This window comes from Paramisgurnus dabryanus, chromosome 13 (genome assembly GCF_030506205.2).
Source record: "Paramisgurnus dabryanus chromosome 13, PD_genome_1.1, whole genome shotgun sequence".
In the NCBI taxonomy this organism is placed as follows: Eukaryota; Metazoa; Chordata; class Actinopteri; order Cypriniformes; family Cobitidae; genus Paramisgurnus; species Paramisgurnus dabryanus.
In genome coordinates, this window is record NC_133349.1 from 11,287,008 (window position 1) to 11,305,728 (window position 18,721).

The 18,721-nt window shown below is 37.9% G+C and overlaps 1 protein-coding gene across 1 annotated transcript; it reads right to left on the bottom strand.

Annotated features, from left to right (window-relative positions):
• Positions 1–2,942: 2,942 nt before the first annotated feature.
• Positions 2,943–18,662, bottom strand: cdc42se1 (CDC42 small effector 1). Its single transcript, XM_065298498.1, has 5 exons — positions 18,541–18,662; positions 17,383–17,696; positions 11,752–11,856; positions 4,772–4,850; positions 2,943–4,690 (listed from the first exon to the last, which is right to left on the bottom strand). Exons 2-4 carry the CDS (start codon positions 17,434–17,436, stop codon positions 4,782–4,784), a joined length of 228 nt encoding a protein of 75 aa, XP_065154570.1. The 5' UTR covers positions 17,437–17,696; positions 18,541–18,662; the 3' UTR covers positions 2,943–4,690; positions 4,772–4,781.
• Positions 18,663–18,721: the final 59 nt, after the last annotated feature.

Here is an 18,721-nt window from a genome sequence, read left to right on the forward strand (position 1 = left end):
CATATATTGTTGTTATGTCCCATACTGAACAAAAGTTAATATTAATGAGGAAGTAAGGGAGGGAATTTTTTTTCCCTCTCAACCTTGTGATTGTCACCATGGGAACATTCTTGAACCTTTCAGGAAGCCAGCTTTGCCAGGGTGAGGAAGCGAAGGTAGCCGAGAGGTGAAACTTTCTTTTATGCATCGAACTCATAAACAGGAATAGAGGCGTGAATTTTTGAAGGTTAAATAATGGATTCCTTTTGCCATACCAGCCAATGGACTTAAGTTTTAAAAAGTTACCAAGGTGCTGCCTGAGGCGATATCTTCTATGATCCAAATGTGTATCGTCTAAAATGTGTTCAAGTGAAATACTTAACATTTTTAAAAAGTGGGTATGATAAGTCCATATCATAACAGCCTGTTTATCAATTTTTATCGTGTCATTGTTTGTTAGAAGCAGGTAACGGTTTGGTTAATAATCTTGGCAAGCCTAATAATCTTGCCTAAGGTCCATTGTTTGAGAATTTCTTATGCAAGCGTTTTAGGCAGCGGTCCATGTTATGTTAGAAGCTGGCTTGATAATAAATATAACAGCATATTCAGATGCTAAACTCACTTTCAGCTTTGATTTCACTACCCGTACATTTTTAAAAAGCTTAAATGAATATAAATGTGGATGGAAAGTAAAGAATTGACCATCTATCTTTCGTGAATTAATGTGTTAAGCCTCCAATAAGGTTTTTTAACTAGATTAATTGCATAACCATCTTAGTGGCAAGTAAAAAGGAATGTAAAATATCAAATGAATTTTGAATTAAGTCCCACAAAGCAGTCCAAAATTTTAATTTGGTTCGATTAAAATTATTATTAAAGTGGGTATTTATTATACTGTAAAAATTCCTTGTTCCTCGTTTAATCAACTTAAATTGACTAATGAGGAGTTGCTATAAATTATTATTAAAATAAAGTTGAAAAACGTAAAAAGTATAGCGGAAGATTTCCCCCAATTTTGAGAAGAACTGCCACTCACACTTTACCTGCTACTGAGAGGGTACGCCTATTAAAAGTGCACGAGAGAGCGCATGCACGAGCCTGTTCTCTTCGCTCTGTTTACCGTGTCTGCGCGGTTCGCGACTTGTGCCAGGGCTAGCATCGCTAGTCATAGTTTACATCAACTTTTACTAGCAGTGATTTAAATGGATTTCTCCAAATAGCATGACAAACTTTACCTGTCGAGTAGAAACTTCGCGACTGGCATCTGTGGGAAGCCCAACCTGTGCTTTTAGCGCACGCCAGCGTGGAAATATTCTCCCAAAAACACTCTGGTCTTGTTTCTTTCTTAAGAGGCCTTTTTCTTCTTGTCATGCAATTCGTAGACACTTTTGTCTCTTGCGACTCTCAGATATTTTGAACAAACACGGTGAGAACGCGAGCTTCAATGAATGGCTCACCGTAACCCACCACACACACACCTGAAAGTGCGCATGTGCAGAAAGCGAATCTAGGGATGAGCACGTACGACGGCCTTAAAGGACAAGTTCGGTATTTTAGACTTAAAGCCCTGTTTTCAGATTGTTTATGATGAAATAGAATGGTTTTTACTGAAATTTCGACATTTGCGGCTGCCCTGAGAATTTTCGCGTGTTTGTGTTTCACCTCACACCTCTACAATGGGTTTAATGGTGCACTGGAACAATCCTTCCTAAAATGCATTAAACTTTCGTTTACAAAGACGTGAAACTCACCGAGTGGTCAGGGGTGTTCACTGATATGCTCACGTAAAAATCGCTGCAAAAGATGCTTTCCAACAGCTGTTTGTGCATTCCTTGTTAACTTGTGGACCTATTTTCCCAAACGCCTCACACCCGTACATTCTTCCGCTTAGAGCTTGAATAATAGACACTCCAGCCCAGGTGGTGGCGCTAATCCGCCATTGCCAATAGACCCCTTCAAGGTTTGTAAACATTGAATGATTATCGGGTGCGCGCGCAGCATGGGGTCAAACTGTTCATACTATCCTGGCTTTATAATTTAACCTAACAGGGCTGAAAAATGATGACTTACCTCAAATGAAGTGAGCACTACAAACACAAGTCTCTTTGATATTTGCATTGTCCCAGTCTGCACGTTAATTGCTTGCAGCCGCAGATGTTGTATTTTTTTTGTTTTTGAGATTCTGCATGAATTGCGAAAACGTAACGGAAGACCTGATGCGATTTTCAAAGCCCACGACGCAAGTAAGCATTTTTGACGATACCGAATAATACGCAACTCAATCTGCTGTAATGACTTTTCTGACCCCGACATGCGCAGTGGGAACCGCCTGTGACGTGAACCGTGAAGGGGTCTATTGCAAGAATAGAAACAAAGTTCCCGGCGCGGAGTAATACCGTACCTCACAGGACATCTAATACAAGTCAATGAAGTTGGCAAAAACTACGATAAAACCTGTTGGAATGGGTCTTTTGCAGCGATTTTTGTGTGAGCATACCAGTGAACACCCCTGACCACTCTGTGAGCTTCACATCTTTGTAAACGAAAGTTTAATGCATTTTAGGAAGGATTATTCCAGTGCACCATTAAACCCATTGTAAAGGTGGGAGGTGAAACACAAACACCAAAAAATTCTCGGGGCAGCCGCATATGTCGAAAATTCAGTCAAAACCGTTCTATTTCATCATCTGAAAACAGGGCTTTAAGTGTAAAATACCGAACTTGTCCTTTAAGTAAACATATCACCAGAATGATTGACAACTGAGATGACCAATAGTCTTGATGTTCCACCCTGAAAATAAAAATCTTCCGCGATACGTTTAAGCTAATTTTTAGCAGTGGTCAAAATTTTGAAATTAATTGTAAATTTAAGTTGATTTAACTTAAGTACAACAATGATTTTTTTTACAGTGTATAAACATATCAAACCTTTTTAACTATGTGTATTCAAATAAAAACAAGCATGGCACTCTTTGTACAACTGTATTGTTACAAGTCAAAGCACAACAATCAGTACAAATCGAAAAGATGCACCGACATAACACAATGTCATGTGAATCACACTATTACTGCTCACGTTTGATCACACAATCGATGACAAACTAATAAACTAAAAAAAAATTAAACAAAAAAAGAAGAAAAATAAGGAAGCAAACTGAGTGCTATGCACCATTACCATTTTGGCTTTATAAAGTGACAGCAGATACTTAAAGATGGTAAACAGCTCACATGAAAAAAAGCCATAGAAACCATAGGCAACATTTATCAAAAGGTCTAACAGAGATGTCTTTGGCTGCAATGAAAAGATTTTCTCTATACCGAATAAAAAAAGTGAAATGTTTCTCGAGTGCCTCAGTACTAAAAATACACTACATTTCTACAGCAATACAGACATCGTGAAAGCTTTCTGAAGGTTTCGCTACCAAAACATACATCATTTCTAACAAGTAAATTACAGTTTGGGATCTTGCGAAGCAAAGCATCAAAATAAAACAATTACAAGCAAACATCTGTTTGTCAACTGAGGAATTCTCCCAAACACAGTGCTACACAGAGCCGTATCCAAAACACATACAGAGTTTAGTATACGAGGTGCATGTGTGCGATTTAATGGCCGTCACAGGCAGGTGCACATCGGTGCCATGTGATTTTCTGCAAACAGAAAGCTTGTGTTTGAGCTTGTGTGAGGTGGAGCTTGATGTGTGAAAGTAAATGTCTGATCATTTAACTTCGACTGGCAGGAAGCCTGCAAGATAGCTGGCGTTCAAAGTCCTATCAGATGAGCAGTTAAAGGTCCAAAAATGATTATTCATTTTTAGTCTTTGTTGACTCATCATCATGTAAAACCTGTATAGTTATTTTTTGTGTAAACATTTAAAAAAATTATTATGCAGCATACATTGGCAGTTTAGTTTAATTTAAAATATTTAAAGTAAAATGAAAGGGCATGCGTCATACGGGCATGTTTTTTAATACCGTTTTGTCCTTTGAGCCTGACAGATATGGGCATGCCATAAACTGGCAAGAGCTGCATCCAAATATTTCTACTTTGTCTCGCATACAATGAGTTTATGAAGGTGTGTAAATAAATGATTTATCAAAGCTAAAGAGCAATCAACTAATACTTCTAATACTTCCGCCAGGGTTTTTATTGCAATCCTGAGACGCCATTATTAATACTACAGATGTACTATACACTTATTAAAAAGGGTTTGGATCATTTTCATCACCAACAATTTGTGCAACTGTAAAATAGTTGAGACGCTGTTATGGTACAGATAAACATTTTCCATTACAAAAGCAAACGCATTCGCGCACATCCTTATCAATGACAGACTACGACAAACATGCCAGTTATAACTTTGGGAAGGCAGTTAAATAGTCTCCTGTGTTACTGTGATAAGAGCCTTTCCTCTTCCAAACGCAACCAGTGTCTCAAAAACATTCAAACGCACACTTCACACGTCCACACTTTTCCACACGTTCCCGGTCCAAATAATAAAACACAGTCTTAAAGGAGGGACAATATCTCCTCTAAAAAGAAGACCCATAACATAAAAAACCCAGCAGAGGTGTCGTCCATGTTGGCAACTGCAGCCATGTTGCCATTTGTGACCACAACACGTTCTGTTGATGTAAAGCTGGTCCGTATTCAAATTGGTAAAGTGCCGCTTGTTGGACAGGTTCTGCTGAGGGGTTAAAATAAAAACACCTGGGAAACAAAAGATGGCCTAATATCAGAATGGTTGATTATAAGAGAATGGAAAAGATGAAGAAAGGCACGCATACTCACAGTAAAGAGGCTATAACAGGCTGTTTCGGCCATTAGCGTGAGGCACTTTGGATCTCATCTGTTCCTGCATTGGGCCAGACTGTAAGAGGAAGTGACATAAGCAGGTTATCACCAAAGAAAATACATTATTCTTATTAACAAAACATGCATACATGAACCGAAACCATGGTACTTCCTTTAATAACACTAGCACTATTGTGCAAGGAAAACAATAAAAGCCTATTAGGTTTTTCTTTGCACAGCCACCATATAAACAGGAATAGAGAAATATGCATAAGCATCATGAACATAATGTGATATTTCAGCCAATTATCAATATTAACCCGTGATGTACTCACCCTCAAGCAATCCTAGATCCACATCTATCACTTTCAGACAAACACATTTGGAGTTATTTTAGTAAATGTCCTAGATCTTTCAGTTTATAAAATGCAAGGATATGGGATCCACTCCTTCAAGTCCAAAAATGTGCATCCATCCTTCACAAAAGTATTCCAAACGGCTCCAGGGGGATAAACAAAGGCCTCCTTATGGTAATACGTGTGGTTTTGTCATAGAAATATTTATATTTAAAACTTTATAAACAAAAATAACTAGCTTTCGGTAACTCCGCCATCTTAGCCGCATCCGCATTCAGTAAAGTATCAGTGTAGTGTACGCAGTTTTTTTTAGTGACTTATGAAAAATGCGGAGGCACAGGGCAGCAGCAAAGAACCCTCCGCAAACTGCATACACTCTCATCTGAATGCGGACGCGACTAAGATGGCGGCGTTACCAGAAGGTAGTTATTTTTGTTTATAAAGTTTTAAATATGGATATTTCTACCACAAAACCACACGGTTTACCTTCAGAAGACCTTTGTTTATCCCCTGAAGCCGTTTGGATTACTTTTGTGAAGGATGAATGCACATTATTTGGACTTGAAGGAGTGGACCCTGTATCTTTACATTTTATAAACAGAAAAATCTGGGACATTTTTTAAAATAAGAAAATTGTGTGTTAATCTGAAAAATGATGGACGTATGCATCTCTGATGGCTTGATGGAGAGTAAATCATGGGTTTAATATCATTTTTGGCCGAACAATCCCTTTAATGGCCTTAAAAAAGGCTTTTACTTTCTCAAGTCAAAATCTAATTTCTTATAGTTTACGTCAGTGGTGTCAAACTCAATTTCATCCCGGGCCACATCAGCATTACGGTTAATCTCAAAGGGCCGGTTGTATTTGAATGACTGTATGAATGTATCAACTCTTTTATTACTGTATATTGCATAATTTTCTCTGCATTTGCTTACTATTGGTTTTGTTAATAACTCAATTAATACCTAGCTTTGAAAGTAGAAGCCCAGGCAAATAATGACAAAGTGTATAGAGTACAACTATTCTACAGATTATTTTTAAAATAATTGTGGTGACAAAAACACATGTTGTATGTGAGTACAGTACACTCAAAATGTTATGTTATCCTTCATTGTGCAGGTCAGAAAATGAGAGGCATTTTAGATACTATTAAAGAGTTTTACCATCTCCACCACAAAATTAGGCATTTATTAAAACACATCTACCCTCGCTTGTCATTTCTTGCCCTCTTTACAAAAAAGCTGTGATTTTTTTTACCTGGCTTTGAGTGTCTGACTGTTTGACTGACGTCTCATGAGTTCATTGTTGTAGGCTACAGATCAATAGATTCAATCGTTTATTAATGAGTCAGATGGGTCATTAGTTCGGCGGAAATAGACGCGTTGTAAACTAATCCCAGCTGGACATCGCGAAACATTTCTGTACACGAGTCGGAAAACATTTTTTCGCTGGATGCGCGTGAGCGGGCGCGAGAGAGGGAGAGAAAAAACGAGCAGATGAGGTCGCATAGGCAGCGTCATCAAGCCTGGTTTATTTAAGTTAACTGACCATTACATTCGCAAGTCATACGCATATTACAACTATTTACTATAAACAAAGAATAATATTTAACTTTATAATTGTTAATATTCTGAAACAAGACAGTCTTGATGACGTATGCAGCCTGGAAATGCGAGCTCCGGACGCTGCAGCGTTCGCATTCAGACACGCCCATTCTGGTAGTGCGCGCGTGCGGGGCACTGCTCATTCTCTCTCATGCAATCATCAACATAATCACTATAATTACATTACAAAAAGACTTTGGCGGGGCAAAAATTAGTTTTGGTGGCTGCTAAAAAAAATCTATATAGGAAATAACCTGCAAAAATAAAACTTATAATAACAATAAAATAATCTGTAAACTCTCGCGGGCCACATAATTAACATAATTTGTAAACTCTCGCGGGCCAGATGAAATGAGGGGGCGGGCCGGATTTGGCCCGCGGGCCTTGAGTTTGACACCCCTGGTTTACGTGATTTTGGAGACCTAGGAATGAAGTGTGTAAGATTCATGTGTATAAGTAGTCTTTGGGCTCTATCTTACACCCGGCGCAATGCAGCGCAATGCGCGACGCAAGTGTCTTTCGCTAGTTTCCACCCTAATTTTCACGTTTAGCGCCGCGTTGTTTAAATAGCAATTGCATTTGCGCCCCCTTTTGCGCCCATGGGCGTTCTGGTCTGAAAACGAGGTGTGTTCAGGCGCATTGTTGGCGCGTTGCTATTTTGAGGCAACTAAAATAGACTACGCCATTGACCAACAAAAACCTGGTCTAAAGTCTAAAGTCAATGGCGCAATGTGTTTTATGTTATTTAAAGAGCGCATTAGTAAAATGCGCCTAAACATGGGAGGACAACGCGGGTTTGCTTATCACAAGGTACATAATGCGCAGCAGCACAAAAATGCTTTTAAATATGAAAGATTAAAGGATTGAATGTAAAAGATTATTATTGAATCTCTTGGACATAAATGAGGACAGATTATGAGACGTTAGAAGGCGCAAAGAGCTGCTTCACCTGCAGCCTGCTAAGTAAATAAATGCTTTGCTTTAAACAAATGCGTCTGTTTTTAAATGTTTTTTTTTTAATGCTACCTCACGGATTTATTGTCTATGATGACTCTGTACCTGTGGATATGGTGAGATGAGAAACATTTTTAAGTAATGCTTAAAAAAACTCTTTGCTAAAAAAAAACGCTGTCCAAAGTGCTGAAACGTGAGGAGAGCCGTTTGTAAATTCTTTATCTCCTGTTTATTACAAATAAAGTATTTTTAGAGTACAAACCTTATCTTACATGCTTGTAAATAATTTTTTGATGATATTGGATAGCCATACATTAAAAGCAATTACAAGCCTGCTTTTTACTTCCATGACTAAAAGAAAACGGGTTTTAAAGGTTTTGATAAAAAAAATAACAATTTCAATACAAGTGAAAAACAACACAATTATTTAACATTAATCTTAAACTGGGGATCTTCTTCCTCCGCTTATTTTTTCAGTTTACAAAGTCCGTCATCTAAATAGGGATTAGACATAACGCCAGCGCAACTAGCTTTTAAAGGGGATGAGAGCAGAGACTCTCATTGGTTTATTGCACGTTACGCCCAAAATACTCCCATTACAATAGGACCTACCCTTTTCGACCATGCGCTCGGCGCAAAATCCATTTTTCCCGTCGTTAAATTAGCAAAAGTGGATTCGGACACGCCCATTTAGATGTTGCGCTGTGCGCTTTAGACAATGCGCTTAGATCGTTAAAATAGGGCCCTTTATGTCTAAATTACAAATTCAGTTACACAAATATGAAGACCAGGATCAAGTCTAATCTAAGATTTGTAATCTAAGATTAGGAGCATCAAAGTTTGACTTCAATGGTCTTGGTCAATATTAAAGATATCAAGGTTATATTTTCCCGCAAAATTTCTTTACATTGTAATGTGTACAATGATTTTATGCACAAAACAGTAAATCACAATAGGCCATTTCACACCTGAAATAGTTAACCCTGGGTTATTCCAAATCCCAGGTTTACGGAATCCTGGGATATCAGTTTTACGTTTCACCCTGTTCATACTAAACCAGGGGTTAAGAGATAACCCCGGGTATTCATAATCTGACGTTTCACACTGTGCATTCCTAAACCCTGGGTCAGGAGTCTCCAACCCTGCATCTACACACCTGTCTGTAATTATCAAGCAACCCTGAACACCCTGATTAGTTGCTTCAGCTGTGTTTAAAGGGATAGTTCACCCGAAAATGAAAATTCTGTCATCATTTACTCACTCTCGTGTTGTTACAAACCTGTATAAATGTCTTTGTTCTGATGAACACAAAGGAAGATATTTTGAGAAATGTTTGTAGCCAAACCATTCGTGGACCCCATTTACTTCCATAGTATTCTTTTTTCCTACTATAGAAGTCAATGGGGTCCACGAACGGTTTGGTTACAAACATTTCTCAAAATATCTTCTTTTGTGTTCATCAGAACAAAGACATTTATGCGGGTTTGTAACAACATGTGAGTGAGTAAATGATGACCAAATTTTCATTTTTGGGTGAACTATCCCTTTAATGGAGGTTAAAACATTTTAACCCTGCTTCATTTCACAGTGCATGGGTTTGGCACCGCAATGCGGGGGTTAATCCCACAAAAGCGGTGCTAACTCTGCATTGGAGCAGGGTTTCATAACCCTGGGTTAATTTCAGGGTTAACCCCGCTTCTAAATTACAAGTGTAAACGATTTTTAACCTAGGGTTAAAAGCAGGGTTTATAACGAATATAACCCAGGGTTAAGCACAGTGTAAATGGCAATAAAAAAATGACTTTAGCAAAATTTTCACAGGCTGGGTCACAAACAAAACAAACAGGCAAAAGTGGAACTGAAAAAATTCACGCAAGGTCCGTCATGCAAGAACAAGCTTGTTTCACACACACATACAGAGCTCTTCACAGCGACACACCCGCTGTTACATCACGTGTGGACACGGAATCACACCACAACAGAAGGAGGAAGTCTGTCCTCATAGAGACATTATTATACACGTTACACAATTTCCAAGCATGACACAAAAGAAGAGAAACACAAGGGAAAAGCCCTTGGATTTATTAAATAACGAGCAGATCACAGCTCACATGGACACTAAAGACCGTAAAAACCGATACTGCTCATCAACAGTCAGTTCAACTATCAGTGCTGTGAACGGTTCCAGTGTGGGCTTTAATAAAACGGCCAACGCCGCCACTGAAGACTTTTTATACATTACACAAAGAACACTTTAAGCTATAGAAATATTTGACTTTACGTAACCACTGCAAAGAAGACCTTGATAAAAATGTCTTTATTTAAATAGCTCTAATCTTTCTCTCTGTATAACGGGCCACTCGCCAACATTCCTCTGAGCAAGTTGAAGTCTGCTTGATTCTGCCCAGGTATTCAATTCCTCTGTGAGGTTGCAGGATTAGGTAACTCCTTACCTTTCTTATGACAACACAGTACAGCCCAATGAGCACAAACTAAAGATAATACATGAGTCACATATCTATTGTACGCATGTAACATGTTGTCTACTTTCAACTGGGTTTTTTTCTGTTTTAGCCTATATATTCCTGAACAGTTTCTGTAGTACACTGTCAGCAAAAATGGTCAAAACAAAAATGGTTGCAAGCTGTCACTGGGACAGTACCTTTCAGGTACAGATAGATATGTATACATTTGGTACCAATATGCACCTTTGATGTACTCCTATGTACCTCTGAGGTACTACTATGAACTCTTTAGGTAAAAAGATGCACTTTTTGAAAGGTACCGCCCAAGTGACAGCTAGCATTTTTAACAAAAAAATAGAAATAAGAGTTTCATAAGTCGCATTAACGGAATCAAATATGAAATGAAGCATTTTTGGCATGTTGTCTGAGGGGAGGGCTCTGAGCTTGGAATATTAGCCGGAGTACTCCCTCCTTCTTAACTGGGACAGGGCTATATGCAGACCCCCTTGCGCTGATTTGTTGGATTACATGACCATGCTTCTCCCGAACTTAGTTAAGCAAATTCATTGAATAAACGTTTACAGCAATTTTTATTAAATACTGTAAATGCTGACATGTGAATTACGCACATGTTAAATCTGATGCAAATATTTATGCACTGCCTGATGCATAATCTCAAATAGCACCATGAACATAATGGTCTGATTACAAACACAATTATTTTAAGACTTAGTTTCTGCCATCTTTAAAAGGGACATAAAGAGGGGACAACCTAGAAAATGTGAAAATTCAACCAAGTAACTTAGTTTTGGTAAACCATTTTCTGCAAGCATGTGAAACCATAGGATATTGAAATTTGGCTCCCCTTGTGATGTCAGAAGGGGTAATATCACCCCTAAATCAGCACTATCCAACCAAGGCGCTGCCATTTAGTGTAGAAATCAGATAATTTGCACATTTTTGCTCACACCTTCAAAGTGGCAATTTTAACATGGTATAATAAATTATCTATATGGTATTTTGCACTAAAACTTCACATATGTACTCTGGGGACACCAAAAATTTATTTGACATCTTAAAGTCTTGTGAAATGTCACCTTTAATAATATGTGTCTATCCTTTGAAACGACACAAAACTGTTAAAAGCGCTATAGAACCAAGTTAATTAACTGGAAATCTTAGTTATAATAATATTAATAACAATGACTATATGAAGTGTTAAACTATATCTAAAACTAAGGAAGGCTTGGCTTGTGACCACTTCATCAAGTAAACTCCCACGTTATGAGCAGCAGTTAAACAGTGACTACATGTTCAAACAACAGGCAGGTGTATTGATTATAATACCAACTTAAAAATGAAAGGAAAAGAGTTCATAAGTGAAACCATGGGGATTTTGAGAGGGAACTAGATGTACTTTTCCAAAAATTCCAGCAACCCTCTTTCTGTTTCCAAGTGTGCATGTACAGATACATAACTGTATATCAGAGCGACCATAGAAAGAATCCTTGTCAGAGGAGAAGCATTCGCTCTGTTAATTACACATACATAAACATTGAGAAGTCCCACTGTACCAAAGCAATAAAGTACGGCTTACCGGCTGCATGCCATCTGCCATTTCACCAGAGCCTATGTGCGTCAGATGGACAAAGTTTGTGGGCTCTCCAATCATGCTACGATCAATTCTCCTCCGTTTCTTCTTCTGTGAAGATAGATGTTTATATTAATAAAGATATAAAGTTATGCCATAACTCAGTGTTTATGTCATGCAGATCAGCCAAACAGCTTTCCTTTTATATACACATTACTGTGCAAAAGTCTTAGGCCACCATGCCAAAATTTGATTTGTTGTTTTTGCAATGATCATATATAATTATTTCTCAGTCTCTTAAATAGATACATCCAGAAAAAACAGGAAATGTGTATATAGTATTAAAAACTAGGGATGCACCGAATATTCGGCCACCGAAAATTTTCGGCCGAAAATAGCCCAAAAGAGCATTTTCGGCTTTCGACCGAAAGACTTTTATCACCTAAACAATACGGCCGAAATGTTGTGATGACGCAAACAGAATCCACGACCTGCACGTGCTTGTCTGAAGCAACATGTATGCGGCGTGGATGTATTTAACCGCAAAAAGGCGCTAAAGTACGCACAGAGGCACATGCGGTTGTGTCCGGTCCAGACGTGATCATCACAGTGAGTACGCCCTTCAAAGATCAGAACTCTTGATGTGTAAACTTCAGAGAGAGTCGCGCAAATGTGTCTCATACTGTATAGTCCATTAACATGTGCCGAACAAAGCAATGAAAAACAACGTTACGTTTTTATGCTGCGCTGTTTGGGATTCGCCTTCGTTCTCTGTGTGTGTGCGCGTTTAAGTGCCCTCAATAGTGCACACACGAGTGAGACCCAAACAAGCGAACGTAAAATCTTTCTGTTATTGACAGGGCACATATAAACAAAATTATCTCCAAAGTATTCTTTTTCTAATAAAAACATTTGTTTATGTCTTACGTGTATGTATAGATTACAGTCATAAACCAGTCTCTGCTTACAGTAACCTCAAATAACCTACTGAAGTCTAACAAAGAGACAAATAGCTCTAAAAATAATTATATATTTAATTTATACAATAAAGACAGTGTTATGACTCATTTAATTCGATTTCTGTACCTAATGCTAATGTTAACCCTTATTAATGTGCAGCTTTGTTCTTTTTTATAAATGTTTGTAATTTCTTTATTTGTTATTAGATTTTCCCCACACCCTTTTTGCTGATCTGAAAAATAATCCGATCCGTGCCTCAAAAACTGTAATGTGATCTGAACCGTGAGTTTTGTGATCTGTAACAAACCCCTAGTAAAGTTAGTACACAGTGATAGCCATAAATGCATTTGTACTAATAATTGGCATAATAATTTATTTCGGTGTTTCGGTTTTTCGGCCTTGGTTTCCTCATTTTCGGTTTCGGCCAAGAATTTTCATTTCGGTGCATCCCTATTAAAAACCGTATAAAAATGTAAACTGATGTGTCAAGTTTTTAGGGTAAACTCCCCTTCCACTTGAGCAATAGAAGTAAACTGCAGGATCTCTTAAACCTACATAAAATTAAATCCTAATTTCTAAATGTAAAGAAATTTGTCTTTTTACTTCATTCTGCTCAAAAACACTCCAGATGTGTTTAGTGCCAAGAGAGGTCACACTAAACACTGACGATGCCCAAGACGATATTTAGTCCTGAAAATTTTATCTTTAATTTTTTTGTACATATTTCCTGTATTTTCTGTTTGTATCTTAATAAAATAGAATGAAAAATAAATATGGAGGGACACATTAAAACTTCTTTTAACTTCTGGTGGCCAAAGACTTTTGCACAGTACTGTAATTATACATATTACCTCAAAAGAAAATCTGTTATATATTAAAAGCAAACAACTTGAATATGATAAGAATGAAATCTCTGTTTCAATAGAAGTATAAATGTCAAATCAGCAATAAAATCTAACAACAACAGTGGTATCATAAATTCCTTTCTTGGTCCAGCTAATGTTCATGTTTGTGCAAGAGCATTAAAAAGGCTCATTAAAAAAGCAACTGGATCTTGTAACTGCACAAAGTGAGCGAATGCTTGTTTTTTCATGATATTTGCTCTTGTACAACTGCCAGCATTGGGGTAAGTGACCATACATAGTAACTTACATATGTTTTGTACAATTCAGAAAACTTATGCAGCATTGATATAACTATTGATGGATCTATTCTGAACACAAACAGCGTTCATTGAACTATAATGGCGTTTTCACATATAGTTCATTTAAAAAAGAACCAAACCCAGTTTGGTTATAAACAAATACACGTAAAAAAAACTCTGGTGATACTCATACTAGTGTGTTAGGGTGTTTTCACACCTAGTTTGTTTGAGCCCTCCAAACACTCTCGGAGCAGTTCAGTGTGTATATGTGAACAAAGCAAGTGATCTCAGGGGCTGTTTACACTTGGTATTAAGATGTGTTTTCATCGATCGGATCACAAGTGGACGAGAGAGACACATTACGTTTACACCTGGTTTTAAATCTGTCTCTTTTATCCACTTTCGACCGCTTCTGTCCTGAATACTGTGAGGGGATGGTCTGTGAGACGGTGGGCGAGTCTCTCTGCTGTCATTCAAACGCGAGCGTGAGTAATTATGAGTTTATATGGACGCAAACTAATATTATGTCGGAGTCCTCTGCTTGTTTAGCAAGTAAACATGCTGCACAGAGTTTTGTACGTGTGTATGTAAGAGCTTTCTCTTAATTTTCAGTGCAATTGATGAAATAGGACAACGCAACTTTCACACGCTTTCAAAACGAAACTACGGAGGTCAGCCACTTTAGTTGTATCAATGAAAGGCTAAAAATAGCGCTGTTCACCGTATGTTCACGCCAGAAGTCGAAAAAAAGACGTAAAACTTGTGTTTAATACCTCAGATTAGATAAATGGGCGGAGAGAAGGCAGTCGCGAGTGGCTGATCGAACACATTCAACCACATATGCTTTCCGCAACTCCAAAGCGATCCGATCGAAAGTGGTTTCGACTACCTCTGGATGTGGTTGAAAGTGGTCGAAAGTGGACGAGCTCAAAACGTTTTGAACACCGTTTACACCTGGCACTAACGTTGTCCACTTGTGATCCGATCGACGAAAACGCATGTTAATGCCAAGTGTAAACAGCCTCTCAGACCCCCTTAGAAGAACCCAAAAGTGAACTGTACCTCGACCACTTCCGGACGTGGTTAAAGGGACACTCCACTTTTTTGAAAATATGCTTATTTCGCCTAGAGTTAAACATTTGATTTTTACCTTTTTGGAATCCATTCAGCTGATCTCCGGGTCTGGCGCTACCACTTTTAGCATAGCTTAGCATAATCCATTGAATCTGATTAGACCATTAGCATCGCGCTAAAAAATAACCAAATGGTTTCAATATTTGCACAATGATATTAGAATCAAATGTCTAGGGGATCTAGGGGATCTGGAAATGAGCATATTTTCAAAAAAAGTGGAGTGTCCCTTTAAGTATGGTTTGCCTTTTGGTTCTTTTTTTAAAGCAACTGCTTGAAGGGTCTGAGATCACTTCAATTCTGAAGAGGACCAAAAAAAGAACTGGGTCCTCTGGGTTTAAGTCCACTATATTGTGAACGCCAAAAAGACTGAGGTCACATTCGACTAGTTCCTTTTCTGGTTCACTTTAGGTAAACTGGGTTTAGTTCTTTTAAAATTAACTATTTAACTTGTGAAAATACCATTATACAGTACAACTCCAAAATATTTCACTGTGCTTTCCCAGAACTTCACTATGTGGTAAGAGTTAGTGAGGGATTAAATAAATGAAGGTCTAAAAAAATACCTACATCAACAATCTGAATAATTATTTGATGAGATCATGTGCCATAGTCGGGGAGTTGGCATACATGCTATTACTTGCCTTCCGACAGTGACTACTGTAGCAGCATGTACTGTATTGTATTAGTCTTTATTTATCCATCTACCAAATAATCCTGTATACTGACCTGATATTTTCCAGCTTTACCTCTTACGTAACTTCAAACATCTAACAAAGGTGTTTACTTTCATAATCTTTGTATACTCAAAGGCCTACACCACATAAATACACACTACACAGTATACACTTTAACTCTTATCACATAGTAAGGTGACAGCTTATCTATACAACTATTATATCTAAAACGGTTTGAAAAACAGTTAGTGCTGGGAAGCACCATTTGTCCATGTTACAGATGCCCACTGTCTTCTGACATCATCCCCCCCACCCAACAATAGAACAAACAAGAACCTAAAAATAAAGAGAGGAAGGAGGGAGGAAAAGAATGAGAACTCCCAGCTCAGAGCAGCCAGCTTCCCGTCATATCCCCCTGTCATTGTTACAGGAGGCTGTGTTAAACCTGGGTCCCTCATCATTGGCTCAGAACCACAAGACAGGTAAAAACAAACCTGCTGGCAAGTCTCGATCGAGCCAATTCTCAAGTACGCAAAACAATTCTGATAATACAACCATGATTCTTTTTACTAACAGTACACTCAAAATGAAAATTCTCACCCTGATTTTGATTTAAACATAGCCTGGTAAAAAACAGACCATTCTCAGTAGTAACCGAGTTATGGTCTGGGAAAACTTCATAGACAAATCATTTCCAAAGGGGCGTCACTATTGGACGTCTCTCAAATGCCTCTGTGTACAATTGGATAGACCTGAAACCAATCACAGCGATGAAGGCGTATGCAGAGCTATATCAGACTTTTGCCGGATCCAGTCGGTAAAACAGCGGTAACATCTGGAGACTAGTGTTTTTTGCTTGGGTTTTTGGCAAAAAGGTAAAGTTTAAATCGCTTAAAACAGACGCGATAGCTGATTCGAACGAGTGATGTTCCATGGCGGCATCCATCTTTGTAAATGTACAAAACATTCAATGTTTGCAGAAATAAATATGAAAGAAAAAAAACGTATTTTGTTCTTTGAGAATCGATTTTGAATCGTCCACGTAAAACAAAAAACAAAACAACGAATAATCGAAAAATCTATTTTTTTGCCCAGCCCTAGTAACAGGATGACTGTTTATGTACTTGTTACTATTTTTTGTTTATTATTAACCATGAAAGTTACGTATTGGAGCTCTAAAGATTAAGCCACATATGTTCCTGATAAGAATCATTAATTGCAAGTGCATGTGTGTGGACATATCAGACTGCCTTTCTTCAAAATGATCTGGATCTACCAACACACTAAATCCTTAGGACCAACGCTAACTCCATAAATTTACCCATGCAGCGATCTATGACAGAGTATCCTTTGTTCATCTGCATTTAATGTCTGGCTTTGCTCTCAAAAACACATTTGCAGAACTGGCAAACCCCTGAGAGTATCTGGGTCACATTCACATCAGCTGAATAGCTTCTTTTCGGTCTTCGACTGCAGAACCGGCATGACTCACTTTCACGTGATCCCCAAACACTACATTCCCACAATGGCCAAATGATTGAGCCATAGGGTAATTGATTAAATTAGTCCAGATGTTGAATTCACAACGAGCTTGGTATTCGTACCTGTGATTCATGGTGGTTTCTGAAAACCGAACATTACTGTGCGAAAACAGTATGAAATCACATGTCTTGAGAAATGTTATTGAGAAATAAAATGGACTCAGGAAATCTATGAGAAACTTACCGGAGGAGGTTTGGCTACCACACAGCAGCCAATCTTATGCCAGAAAGCACTCATCTCCGGCACACACCGGTTCGATTCCTCCCTCTCTCTCGCCACCCTGATGACCGTTTTGAGACGAGATAGACAGAGAATCTCAGTCCTTAACTCTCTGTGATATAAACTGGGCCTTGTCCAAAAACGTTCGCCCTGATCAAGTCTGTCCTTGTGTCTTTTCCTTTATTAACACAAGACCCCTTATTCCCTCTGGCGTTTCCGGGACCCTGATTTCCAATTGGTTCTGACGTTTATGTGAGGCTTTGCTGTTTCACTCAAATCTGTTTAATGAAAGGGGGAAAAGAGATTTTAATGAAACCACACTTTACATGAATTTCCTTAAAAACACAGTAACACAATACAACTAATTCAAATAAAAAAAAATTATGTATGTATTTACATGTACCCACATGAAAAAAAATACTGTTGCATACTTTAGTATTTATTTACTGTAGTTAATTGTAACATAAGTATGCTTTTATAACGTATGCTATAGTATTTTGTATATACTACTTTAATATAAGTATATATTTAATATATACATTTTACTAGTTTAGTATAGTATACTACATATTTTTTAATGTGGGATAGCGGTTATATCACACCACATAACTTTTGCATCTAACGAATTATACCGTGAGAAAAAAAAAATCTACCGGTATGTATTAAAAGGTACAAAGACAGTTAAGTTATAAAAACACATGTCAATGGTTTATAAACTTAACAAAAGAAGCGTAAACCGCCTCAAATGTAAACAAACATCTCGCGGAAACTTGAGGTAACAAATGTAACTTTGAAATCTGAAATGAATTTCTTTACCACTGACTGACTAGTTCAAACTTGCAGTCCACGATGATTAAGTTGTCAAATAGTCATGCGGCTTGCGTTAACTAGTTTACTAGACTTAAACAAAATACAACCTTTTCTTTTTTATACTTCATGCGATATTTTCACTATTCAAATTAAACAAGAGCTGAAAGTTTGGCACGTTAAGGTCGATCGGTGTCCGTAACAGACACATAAGCGCCTCGAATGAATTGATTCGACAACAGGAGAACTTTATTTCTTCAGTACTAATTAAAATCTAAGTTTTTTGAGAATACAAAAGCATGAGAAATACTGTACCTTGAAACCGTACAACAGAGTCCAGATGTAAAGACTGGAGTGAATGATCTCTTGTGTGAAGTGAGCTGAGGGTGGAAAAAACTCTGTTCTCCAGATCTCCGAGGTGTGGTTGAAGTTCCCCCCTTAATATAAGGAAATACTGAGAGCTCTCCAAAACAGAGACCATCAGCGCCACTAACGG